General features: G+C 40.0%; 1 protein-coding gene across 1 annotated transcript in view; it reads left to right on the plus strand.

Moving 5' to 3' along the window:
* The first annotated feature begins 6,079 nt into the window (after nt 1-6,079).
* Nucleotides 6,080-13,613, plus strand: part of enah (ENAH actin regulator) — a 186,654-nt gene continuing 179,120 nt past the window's right edge. The window contains exon 1 of the mRNA XM_051960665.1: nt 6,080-6,454. Coding sequence (XP_051816625.1) covers nt 6,450-6,454 — 5 coding nt within the window. The 5' untranslated portion in view covers nt 6,080-6,449. The remainder of the gene's footprint in view (nt 6,455-13,613) is intronic.

Below are 13,613 nucleotides of genomic sequence, written 5' to 3' on the forward strand. Positions count from 1 at the left end.
CAACAAAGTGAGCAGATACCCAGATCCTTCTAAGAAAGCATGTATGGATACAATACTTTGAGAAAAGAGCAACAATAAGACATTAAAATCAGCAATAAAATAGAAATATAAGACAAATGAAACAATAGAAAACATATTGGAAAACATTAGAGAACAAATATCAGTCTGTAAATTTGGGTCTTTAAAAGCTTTTTCAACTAAGAAAATGACCGAGCGGTTCTGTCAGTAAGGGATAGCTTGTGGTAAAAAGCATTAGCTTATCAATACAGCACTGCTTTGAATAAACCTCATTTAACTTTTTGCTTTGATGAAGGCAGTTGGCTTTTGTGAACTCTATCAACTTAAAATTACATGCTGTCCCTTTAAACTGATACTCTTATTTCAGCAAAAGTGTGAAAATCTGGTTTACCGTTCCTTTAGCATTGCACATCTGGCATCAGGACATCCACGATTCTTCAAGAATTACAGAGTAAAAATGAAGGAAAGAAAGGTAAAAATAATGACAAAATCAGGTTTTACTTTTACATGTGGGTAAAATAAATATTTAAGTAGGAAAAACTGTAAACTTCAATTTGACTTCCATTAAAATTAAGTTGCAGCAATACTTATTTGGGGGGAATCAAATAATTTGGATAAATCTAACTTAAAACAGTGGCATTATTATTACCTGATGACTTATTTTGATAAACTAAATTCAATAGCATGCCACTTAATCAAGCAATTCAGTTCACTTTTCTCAGTGTGGAGTTTTGAGAAGAAGCACACCAACTGGTCAGGATGATTTCTTGGCTCCTACACTAGATGGCAGACGAAGTTCATGTTTTCTAACGGATGAATACTAATATATATGGGGTGAACTGATAACCGAATGCATGCAACTGATTTAATTCCAAGCTGGGTTAGGATGACGAGCTTCACATCAACATTTGGCTGCTGCTTTTTTCCCCCCCTTTTCTCCCCCTGAGCGGTTTGCAGCGAGAGAAACAGCAGAATAAGCTTCATTTCCCTCAGATCTAATGACATTTACCGGTTCATTGCGTTAGATGTCACAATAACAGAGCTGCTGAGGAGTGGGTGGTGTGCTGATGGCTCATTCATCATCAGCTGAGTCAGTCATTGCTCCGTCACCCGAGCGGATGACTTGCATCTATCTCAGATTTTAGGATCAGAAACGGGAAAATAATGAAAGAATTAGTACATTCGAACATACACGCTCAAAAACACAGCATACCTCTGAAGAGGAATGTGCAGGTTTTTATATGTCATGGAGCTTTTTATCACCACTGACAATCCAAAACTGTGGCATCCTGGAGGCCAGATCGTCGCCTCTAACTGCTCATATTGTTTCGATAAAATCACCTCGGCCTTTCCACTGATGAATCTTTTCATTAAAGTGCAGCGCCGTTACATAAAGGAGGAAGAGCTCATAATATGACCTTTGCCACTACCTTTTTATTTTTCAGAAAACCCTTTCATAATCCTCTTTTAGGGCATCAGAGAAACCGGCAGGATGTAGCCAAGCTCCCTATAAATATATCAATCAATCATGTTATTTATTGCACATTGCTGTCTTTTACAATCTAGAAGACACATACAGCTTGTTTCACATCATGTTTTCTCTTCAGGTTGTTTCCGGGCCAGATCTGTACAGCTCTCTTACTTTATCACTGTTCTCATCATGCTTTCTACTTTGCACTCATGGAGACACAACTGAAGGAGGGGGAACAACATCCCCTTGAACTAAATAAAAAAAAAAAATCTGTGTTTTTAATTTTTGGGAGTAAACAGTCTCAGTTGGCCTCAGCTCTGCTAAGCCTCTTTTGGTCCCTCTGTGGATAAGTGGCTTATAGTACTGGCTGCACTTGCTGCTGCGCCATTATAGTAATGGTGATGTTGTCGACACATGACGGACGCACACATGCACCCAACATGCGAGCAGCAACGCACTTAAAACAGAAACTCGTCCCCTTAAGCTGACTGTGTGTCTTTAGTGGTGACATCAGGGAGTCAGTTTAGTTTCTTGCTGACATACAGATTAAAAATCTGCGAGGTTGAACATATTTACCACATCAGCACATACTCACACAGAAACACACTCATGGATAAACACAGCAGTAAATCACACAGCTGGCACCTGTGGCAGGATGTCAGCTTCTGTCTGTGTCTGGCATCAGCTCTTATTTGTGGGGAGGGCAGCACAATTTTTATTTTTCAAATATGTTAAAAGTTCCTGTCTAAAAAGATCGAATTTGTGCATTAAATTACAATTTCATAACCTTTTGTGATTGCATTGACTCTGCAAACTCCCCAAAGTGTCAAATATGTACTTAGTGATGAGGCTGATTAATATTTACATGTGGAATTATTAATGATTAGATCATCTATGTTAAGACAGAAAACAAAACTTCAAACTTTTTTCATGAAAACAACCAGAGGATCATCAAATGAGGCCAGGTCACATTACACCAAGCTAAGCAAATATATGATAGGATCAGTTAAGATAAAAACTTAAATAATAGTAAGTAAGTAAGTAAAGTTTATTTCTTAAGCGCTTTTCACAGATAAAAATCACAAAGTGCTTTACAATAAAATAGTAAAAAAAACATACAAAAACCAATGTTAAATATAATATAAAACAATGAAATACATATATAAAACAGAATAAGAAAAATGTCAACCAAATGCTCTTTTAAACAACAGTGTCTTCAGTCCACTTTTAAAAGAGACCACAGATTCTGCAAAACGCAGAGACAAAGGCAACGCATTCCACAACGTGGGGGCCACAAACTGAAAAGATCTCTGTCCTCGAGTTCTGAAGTTTACACGAGGGATTACAAGCAGGTTCTGACCAGAGGAACGAAGAGCACGACCAGGAGAATAAGGAGTCAACATCTCCAGGATATAATGTGGAGCTTGACCATGCAAAGCCCTGAAGGTGACAACTAAATTCTTAAAATCAATCCTGAATTTAACAGGGAGCCAATGTAAGGCTGATAACACAGGAGTGATATGAGACATTTTGGAAGTTCCAGTCAGCAGTCTGGCAGCCGAATTTTGGACTAGTTGTAACTTTTCAAGATACGTCTGATTTAAACAAGAAAAAACAGAGTTACAATAGTCCAACCGTGAAAATATAAAAGCATGGATAACCATTTCCAAATCCTTCTTTGAGAGCATTTTTCGAATTTTCGAGATGTTTCTTAAGTGATAACAACAATTTCTCACAAGCTGCTTACTGTGCGCCTCAAAGGACATGGCCTGGTCAAATACAAACCCCAGGTTTCTAAGGCTGGATTTGACAGATGCATCAAGTGAACCAAGATGCTGCTTGATATGTGCAATCTGGTAATACACAGGAAATTCTTGTGCAAAGTACTGTCAAATAGAAAAGCAATAAAATATAAGCATGATACATAACTGAAAATAAAAATCAGCTGACTATATTAAGATTACAATAGGAAAGTAACTATAAGTAATGCTGGCGATGATTCTAAGATTACATGTGAAAATGAGATATTACACCTGATACTGAAACTAATATTGTAGAAAACATTGAAAAAAATTAACACTGTGAATGATATTAAAGTTATTATTCAGATTTATGGGTTTATTGTTTGAGTTGTCATTCCTGCAGAACCCTAACTGAGCCGCCCTCCCTGAGCCTGGATCTGTTTGAGGTGTTTTTTGTCCTTCCTGGTAAAGGGAAAGTTTCTGGTTCCTTCACACCGTCGCCCAAATGCTTTCTCAAAAGGAATCAGCAAGAAACTTTGAATTTGTTGGTCTTCTCCTTTACTATGTAAAGTGCTGTGAGATAACATATGGTGTGAATTGGCGTTCTGTACATAACACTGAACTGACTTCCTGTGAGGGTCTGAGTATCATCTCAGTGGTCTCAGTCTACAGTTAAAACTGCTTTGATGTGACATCAGTTTGGCATTGCGGTGAAGAGAGGAGTTATTCATAATACTGAACAGCTTCCTCAGCATCCTCGGCCAAACACTCCAAAAAAACCCCACAGCATCAACATCAGCTTTCACATCATCTTCTACAAATTTGATTGAGTTTGGCATCTAAGCAAAATGTGAATCAGCCCATACTCTGCACACTGTGTCAGAATGTAGATCTAATGTAAATGCTTAGATATTAATAATTGCTGTATGTCTGCAGCCTGACTGCAGGATCACTGTAGTTATTTATAAGACATGGAAGCAGATTCCCCTTCAGTCATTTTCACAAGCCTCTTTTGTAAAATGTTCCTCTGCTGGTCCCAGCTCAACATCTCAGGGAGCACACGGCAAGCTATCCAACTCAGTTGTCAGGGGCAACCCGTACGTGCTACGTCCTGCAGGCTGCGTCAACTGCTGCATTCAGGTCCCGTTGGAAATAACAGAGTTAACACTCCTCTCATGGAAGATGCAGCAAATTGAAGTTTCCTACAGGCTTTTAACCAAATTTACAGATGATACCAGACAGTAGGAGCTCTAGCAGCCTAATATTGCTTCTGTTTGATAAGCTATCCGAAAAACCAGGGGTAATGTGTTGTCATCAATAGACTAACAAAATAGCAACAAGGAGCTGTAGAGACTTTTTTGTTTTTTTCACAACAAACACATTTAGGAATATGCTCTGGAAGCAAAGACAAGAGCCTCCTGTGATGTTTTTTGGAATATTTTGTCGGACATCCACAGCCGCCTCAGAAGGTTTCTTAGACAAGTGCCTGACCGAGGCCCTAACATGTCAGCATCCAACAAGCCAACAGCTTGTTCTCATCTGTTGGGGCACTGTATCATTTGAAAAAAGCTGCATTTTGAAGGAGGCCTCTAATAGTCACTGGAGTGTCTGTTTACTGGTCGCTGTCTGATCATTGTGCTTCAAGGATTAGAACATAGATCTTCACCGACTTTTGAAGGCTTTGACATTAATGGAACTTGATCTGTCTTATTTGTTTGTTTGTTTTTTCTTGTTATTTTGACTTGAAATTTGTCAAAATGAACCCAAATTTGATCAATAATGGCTTTAAATTTGTCCAAAATGACTTTTATACTAGTACAAAATTGCTAAAAGTTGTCCAAAATGTAGACAATAAATACTTGCTGGCCCCTCATAATGGGAAAAATTGCACAATGTTCAAATGAGGAGGGTATTTTGGTCTCACAAAGGTTTTAAAAGGACAACCCTAGCCCTCCAGTGTTTTGCTATTTTGACTTGAAATCTGTCCCAAACTACTTGAATCTTCCTATTACCCAATATGTGTTACATTCAATAAATTCAGTTCCCTAACATTAGTAGAATTGGATGTGTGGCAAGACAATACTCTAATTTTAAAGCTATTTTGACTTGAAATCTGTCCAAAAACACCCAAATATTATCCAGAAAGACACAAAATTTGACTGATTTAAAGTTGTCCAAAACGGGGCTGCATAGTGACTCTGTGGTTAGCACTGTCGCTCACAGCTAGATCCCTTGTTCATATTCTGGCCTGGGCCTGAGATCTCTTTGTATGGAGTTTGCATGTTCCCCCTGTGCATGTGTGGGTTTTCTCCGGGTTCTCCAGCTTCTACCCACAGTCAAACAACATGATGAGGTTAACTGGTAGTTCTTAATCCCTCCTCCCCCTTCCCCCAACTGTAAAGAGGTGATAATGGATGGATGGATGGATGGATGGATGGATGGATGGATGGATGTCCAAAATGGCCCATTTCAAATGAGACTGTTTTTTTTTTTTCAAAAAAGTTTCTGTAAGTGCAGCCCAAGCCCTGGATTTTTTTAAAAATTTAAAAATTTATTTTTTCTACTTTGTTGTGAAATCTATCCAAAATAACCCAAATTTCATCCAAAGTGACTCAAAACTTGCCCGAAGGGACTTTTAAACTTTTTTAAAATTACTTACTAGAGGCTTATAGACAATAAGTAGGGCTTTAAACTCGAGTCTATAGTTAACAGAAGACCAGTGCAGGGACCTAAGAAATGGAGTGATATGTTCTCACTTCTGGGTGTTGCAGAAATAGTTGTGTTTTATCAGCTGCAGGCTGTTGAAGTATGAGTTGCCGGAGTGTCCATGAACGCAGCACGTGTTGCAGCCAGCAGGCAGCGGCAGCGGAGCGGCGGCAGAGCGGCGCACCGCACCGAGCCGAGCGCGTCAGAAAGAGCCGACAAACGTTGCGATTCTCCCACTTTGTTTCCAGTGACTCATCCACCACCAGCGGAGCCGCGATGCTCTGGATCATGTAGGATCGGACTGTTTCTTCTCCTTTTTTTTACATCCTCATTTTCTTTTTTTTTCTTTTCCATTTTTTCTACTTTTGCCGGATAGCCTCCAAACTGTGAAACCTCTCATTCATCTGGTCGCCTGTAGCGTCGAAACCGTGAACTTCTGTGAAAAACTACACAACAAACTCCGCCGTCGTCGAAGGAGTCGGTGATATATTTGGCCTGACAACACTTTCACCATGAGGTAAGAGGCTGCTGGTTGTTCTTCGGTGTGAAATAACACGAGAGAAGTGTCTGATCGGTGGAAAACTACGAATATGTTGCTGTGAAATGCCGTTTTTATATATGAATTCTGGTGTGTAAGTGGCTCCACGGCTGCTTCAGGGACACGCTGTGGGGTTTGCAGTGTCTGCATGCAGTGTCATGTTGTCCTAGGGGTGAATTTTGCCAGTTTTATTGCACCGACAGCCTCAGTTTGTGCTGCATTAGTGGACGTGCATGGGTTGGGAATGGCGCTCGTTCGCTCCTGCTGCTGCTACTCCCACACTGACTAAGAGGGATTATCTCTCAGCACTGGTGATGGGGTGGCATTTTTTATTTCATATTTATTTATTTTTTGAATGCCACATTATGATTGCCACACTTGCTTTCATGTACAGGAGAAATGGCATGGAGAAATGGCTGGAGAACATCCATCAATCAGTCTGTCCAAGTCTTTTGCAGACATAAATCTATACAGATACTTGATGACACATGTCAGAGGTGCACTGAGGACACACCTTTTACAGCTTCATTCTACACCAGGTTGGATGTAACGTCTGACACTGGGTCACATGTTAAGTCTGAGGCGCTTGTATGTGCTGCTGCCTGTTGTGTAACATGGATGGAGTCTTTATTTCCCATAGAACATGATGCTGGTTACTTTCTGAGGTGGAACAGTGACACCAAATTGAGTAAAACAGACCCCCTCCAGTAAAAATCCATCATTTTACCTTGTTAATGTGTCCATATGGAGTTTTTTGGATGCAAGAATGAGTGAAATAGGCAGCCTGCCCGTCTTACAAAACACAGATTCCAGCTTTGGAGGTGTTAAATTTTAAGAACCAAGCAAGGATGGGAATTTCTGTATCCTTATTCTTCAGAATCAGTTCGACCATGTGTGGCTGAATCACTTCCAGCATTACTACTTGCCACTAAAACAGCATGATTTATATTAAAAAAAATCTGTAATTGCGAGTTTTCTGACAGATATTTGATATGCAATATGATGCTTTAAAGTCAAGTTTCAGTTCAGTATTTATTGTCTAATAAAATTTAAATGTGTGATGAAGCATTGACAATAAGACGCCATCAAAAGCTTGTCTATCACAAAAAATACATTGACACAACAGTTACAAACTTGGTGTAGAGTTACTTTATTCCATGTGGTATCAGTCACACTCTTAGTCAACGGCCCCGGAAGTCCATATAGGGAGGAGGTTTGGGTGGATGGATGAGTTGACAAAACATGGGAGTTTAGCACAGAGGGCACCATTGACACAACATTTTAAAACTTGAGTCAGAGTTGGATGTAGGCTTACATATATATATCATCCAGTGTTAGTCGGACTCTTGGTTTAAAGCCACAAAGTGCGTATAGGGAGGAGGTTGGGGTGGATGGATGAGTTGACAAAACGTGGACTTTAGCACAGAAGACACCTTTAAAACAACAGTTTAAAACTTGGATCAGAGTTGGGTGTACAGTTACATTTATGTCATGTTACGGCAGGAAATGTCATTTTCATGAAAATTATGGTCTAAGTAGGTCATTTAGATACACACAGGTGGGTTTTGAGGGGTTTTATCAATGACTAGAAATGGACTAAATGTGTAGGACTAGTGCTGGGCTGAGGTAGTAGAGTGGGTTGTTGTCTAATAGCAAGGTTGGCGGTTTGATCCCCGTCGCCTCCATGACCAAATTCTCCTTGTACCAGATGCTGAACCCCAAGTTGCTCCCAGTGAGAGGCTACCAAATTGCATGGCAACTCTAGCACTATTGTTGGGTGAATGAAAAATACACTTTTAAATTGTTCGGAAGCGTAGGTTAAAGATAAAGGCTCTATATTAATGTGGACTGCTGAATGTTTCAATACTGGAGAGGAAAACTTTGCAAATGCTGTAGAATTTGAGTTGCTTTATTCCCAGTGATGTCTCATGCAACATGTACATTCTTAAAGTTAGAAGCTTGGTTAAGTGAAGCCGCTGAAAATACTTGCTTAGGGTTTGGTTTGGCTTAAAATACAATCCTTTTGCAACATGTTTGTAGTTTTTCCTCGATTTTCTTGGTTACCAGGGTGGCAAGTTCTGCCCCATCTAATATGTGGTTGGTTTGCCAAAAAAGAACGCCTGTAAAATAAATGGCAAAGATTAGAAACAAACATGCGTTTTCCTCAAAACACTATCCAGAATGCAGTTTCGTTGTATTGGAACATCGTACTGTGCAGACTGGGTTGTCTTTTCCATAATTCTAGATCTCATGTAACATTATTGTTGCAAATGCCTTGAGGTTCCTAACGCTTCTTTGACAGCCACACTGTTATTTTACCACCGAAGGTCTGGAGTTGGCCTTGTTTAGTTACATCATCGTGCCTGAAAGCTGGCAGAACCATCATTTTAAGCTGTTTTTTGTTAGTTTGTGCAGAATTTCCTTCCCCACAGGAATGTGTCCTTAAGAGCGCCTGAGGTTGCTGATGAGGCAGAAAGGTTTTTACGTGATTCTGTTTTGACACAGCACAGAAGCTTTTCTCAGATGTTTCCTCTTGAATGCCTCTGCAGTGATGTTCAGACAAAACTCAAATGTCAAAAAAAGCTTCCACAGAAGTGTGCGATCTTCATTTTCTTTTGTTTCACCCATTATCTCGCGTCGTATGTGGGTTATGAAGTGAGACATACAGTGTGGATGAGGCCTGCCCCCTTTAAGAAAGCCCTTAATTGGATCCAGCTGTTGGAATCTCTCTGTGGGCCAAACTCAAACTGTGGTTAACAATAGCTTTGGTTGTTTCAAAGAGCCGCATGTTGCGTCCATGTCCCAGAATGGAAGCCACTTACTTTTCATCTTTCTCATACTTTTTTAACAACTCTCTCATTAGCTGTTTTTTTTTAGCTTCTTATGTGTCTCAGAGCATATCTGTCCTCAGAATGGAGCAGTGTTGAAATTGAACATCGCCAAAACCACTGATGGCAGCAGACTGGAGTGAAGACTGGTGTCGCTTTGAAGCACAAGTTGTGTTCTCTGCTGTTTCTCGTGGGGAGAATTGTGTGTCCAGAGGGGATACATTGAAGTATCTGCAGTGTGTAACAGGTGTGTGAGCGAGTGGCGGCTTCAGCTGCTCCGAGCTGACTCATGGCGGACACTTGTGGCTGTTTGTGTGTCATAAAGTTGTGCCCACATGGTCAGTGTGCTGTGACCTGTCCAGTGGCTATTCAGTACTTGTGGAGATGAGTGTTGGGTTGCCAGTTTGGTGCTATGTGTTGACACAGCTGACTTATGTTGAGTTGGTAGACTTCATTTAGGCATAAACATCCCCATAAACCATTTGTAAAAGCAGCTCATAGCAACCTATAGTTATGTCTATTGTGACTTTGCAGTGTAGTTGACTATTAATCATTAAAAAGGTGGCCTGTCATTGATATATCAGTAATGACGTATATGTTGTCTGAAATGGACCATGTATAACATCTGTATGGGGAGGAGGTCAGGGTGGATGGATGGGTTGACAAAAATGGGATTTTAACACAGGAGAACACTGTTGAAATCAGTCGTCATTGCTTTCTTTCAACCTTTTGTTCTTTTCAAGAATCATAATACAGGGTGTCCCTAAAGTCTGGACACATAGGAACTCATCTTTAACTATAATTTTTTTGACTCCACAGATTAAATATGGCTTTGTCTATAGAAGAAGGAGTTGAACTGGTACTTGTCAGTGGACATGAAGGATGGACATATTGAAAGATTGCAGATGAATTTAATGCAAGTCATCCAAGGAGGTTTCCACTTGGCAGCGGTGGTGAAGGTGGTTAAAAAGTTTAAAGAAATGAGCAGTGTCATCGACAAACCCCATGTATCAGCCGAAACTAAAGAATTGGTTGTGGCTACAATTCATGCTAGCCCCAAAAAATCACTTCCATAACCCTAACCCTCACCCTGTCGTTCGATATGTCCATTCTTCATGTTCACTGAGAAGTACCAGCTCAACTTTTTCTTCTTTCGACAAAGCAATATTTACTCTATGGAGGCCAAAACATGATAGTTAATGAGATTTTCTGTGTACACCCTGTACAGAAAAAGATGTTTGCTTTAATTTAGAAACAGCATTGTCATATAGTTTGTCTCGCAGAGCAGCTCTGACTTCAAAAGCCGGTATAGGCCAGGCTCTTGGTGGAAAGCCGCAAAATCTGTATAGGGAGAGGTTAGGGTGGATGGATGGGTTGACAAAATCTCAGAATTTAACACAAGAGACCACTGTTCCAACCAGTAGTCATTGTTTTTTTTCAATCATTTGTTTCTTTTTTAAGAACAGGTTACAAAAAAAATGTAGAAATGGTGTCATCACAGAGTTTGTCCAGCACAGCAGCTCTGACTCCATTCTTACTGTCTGTAGCACATGTAGCAGAGAGTTCTGCAGAGTCAGTGTTTCTCACACTATAAAATTGGTATTGCCCAAAAGTCCAGTATCAGTCAAGTTATATTTTAAAGCCAAAGTCTGTATAGGGAGAAGATTGGGGTGGATAGACACAGTACTTTAACACAGGGGCCACTGTTTAAGCCAGTAGTCTATTTTTTTTAAACCAGAACCGCTCTCTAAAAAACTTAACTGCATGTTTCTCCATTTTTAGGGCTGCATCTAAAAGTTATTTTCATTATTAATCAATTGCCAAATGTTTTTCTGATGAATCCTTAGTCTATAAAAAGCCAAATGTGCTCTGTTTACTATTTTGTATGACATAAAAAAGCAGCGTTTAAGAAGCTGGATACTAAGAAGATTTTGCCTTTTATCCTATATTTCAGTTTAATGTACATTTTTAGATGTTTTTGGCTCAAATTAGGCTTTTTTAAGAATGATTGCTGTCACAGTAAGCATGCTTGGTCTGTGTGCAGTGAAGGTGATGAGTTTGTGTTTGTTTTACAGAAATCTGTGAATATTCTTGTTATTTTTGTTTATTTTATCAACAAAAATGTATTTTATCCCTCAGTAAGTGAATCCCAGTGAACACATGGTGGAGTCTTTTTTTTAAAACTCTCTCTTCTTTTAAGTTTGACACTGATAAGTTCTCTGTGGTGCTGGCTACAACTTCTTTTAGGGGCACCAAAAATTCCTCTCTGTAGGGATAAAACCCAGATTTCTTTGTTTTACTGGTACACAAACACTCCATCATTAGATATCTTTATTTTATTTAGCCTTTATTTAAACAGGTAGTCTCATTGAGACACTAAGTCTCATTCCCAAGAGAGACCTGTCCTTAAATAGTACAAGACAACATTGAGTTACTGACAAACAACATCAAGGGACCTACACTAGACAATATAACAATACAATACAGCACTAGGTTCCAGACAAACAGGGTCATTAAAACACAACATAGACAATAAAATGAGTGTGCAAAGCGCCAAGCAATGAAGGTAAAATGTGAAAGTAACAAAGTCCTGGGAACGTAGACTATGACTGAATTGTTTACGTGGCATGAAAGGGGATAAATATGTGGGCAGCAGACCAAGGATTGATTTGTACATAAAATGATACCAGTGGTGAAGTCTGCGTGTGGACAGTGATGACCAGTTAACCAGGGAGTATAGAGTGCAGTGATGTGTGAGAGGTTTACAGTCCGTTAATCTAAGTGCTCCATGATAAACAGCATCCAACAGTTTGAGGGAATGGGTTGAGGCATTCATGTAAGCAACATTTCCATAGTCAACAACTATGGCAGCAACAAGCCGTTTCCTGGCATTAAAAGAAAAACAGGATTTGTTCCTGAAAAAGAAACCCAACTTTAATTTCAATTTCTTTAAAAGATTTTCAATGTGGGTTTTAAAACAGAGGTTATCATCAATTGTGATGCTGAGGTATTTGTAAGAGGCCACAAACTCAATAGGGGTACATTGTGTGGTTGTAATACCGGGGAGAACTTCTGCAGATATAAATGAATATAAATCCCTACTAAAGCGACCAAAATGTGCTTGATTTGAATTGTGTTACTGCACAGAACCCCACATACTGCAGATGCAATGAAGGGCCTCTCAGTGCATCATCAGCAGGGGTTAAAAACATGATAAAGAATTTTGGTATTGCAAGCAAACTCTCTGGCCCCAGCAGATATTTATCAGCTGGTTTTGTCCCTGTGAAGGTCAAAGATGCGTGGCCAGAGCACATTCCTGGAACACCAGAAACAGAACGTATATGTTGCTGGTCAGTTTATTTCCCTGTGTCGTGTCAGGCCACACGTACCGCTGATGTCAGCTAATCTCTGGCTGTTTGATAAACAGCATCGTCAGGGCGACGGGGCTGTGAAGTGTCATGGTAACAAGCCTTGACAACTGCTGAAAGGCCTCGTGCCTCCCAGGCGCCGCAGGTTCACGCCACCGATGAGTGACGGGAGTCGAGGCCGCGCAGCCTGGAACGTTTTAATCTGACCGCTGCACCGGAGGAACGGTTTATGTGCAGAGAAACGCCCTCGGTCCCTCATGAGTTTAAGTTGGACCGCGGCCAGTGATAGTATCCCATCCAAATGAGATATTAATGAGGTCAGCCTGGGGCTAATTTCAAATTAGAATAAATGTGTTCTTTACATTGATTTAGACGGCTAAAGATACAGTCAGTGACTCCTTTTACTCAATGGGGGCTGTTGACAGAGAGTGATATTAAAAGAATGCCCTCCTCTCCTTTACAGGACACATTAATGCATCATCCGGATGAAATATCATTACAAGAACTATGACTTCATTACCAATGTGCATAATAACCTAATTCTCAGTTAATGTCAGTATAGCAGTCCTCAGTGATGACTCCCAGGCTTCCAGAGTTACAGTACTTGCTTTGTCCTCTTGCGAGAATAAATCGACCCTCTGGAGCGGTTTGTGGGATTGGTAGCTTGACTCTGGAGGCAAATTTGGTCTCTTTTGCCTCTTTTATCACACAGACTGATCACAAGTTTAGTGACACAGAAAAGTGTTCCCAAGGCTGCATCCAGACTGAAGAAATTATAAGCCATTTTGATGCCAAAATCATTTTTATGACCTTTTAGAGGAGGCTATTAAGTTTATAAATCTCCTCTTTTCTGTATGATTGTCCCCATTGAAGTGCAGGAAAGTTTCCCTGCAGTCTCACTGCTATTGATGTGCCTTGTGATAATTCTAATGTTGAATAATT

This window comes from Acanthochromis polyacanthus, chromosome 16 (assembly GCF_021347895.1).
Source record: "Acanthochromis polyacanthus isolate Apoly-LR-REF ecotype Palm Island chromosome 16, KAUST_Apoly_ChrSc, whole genome shotgun sequence".
Lineage (NCBI taxonomy): Eukaryota > Metazoa > Chordata > Actinopteri > Pomacentridae > Acanthochromis > Acanthochromis polyacanthus.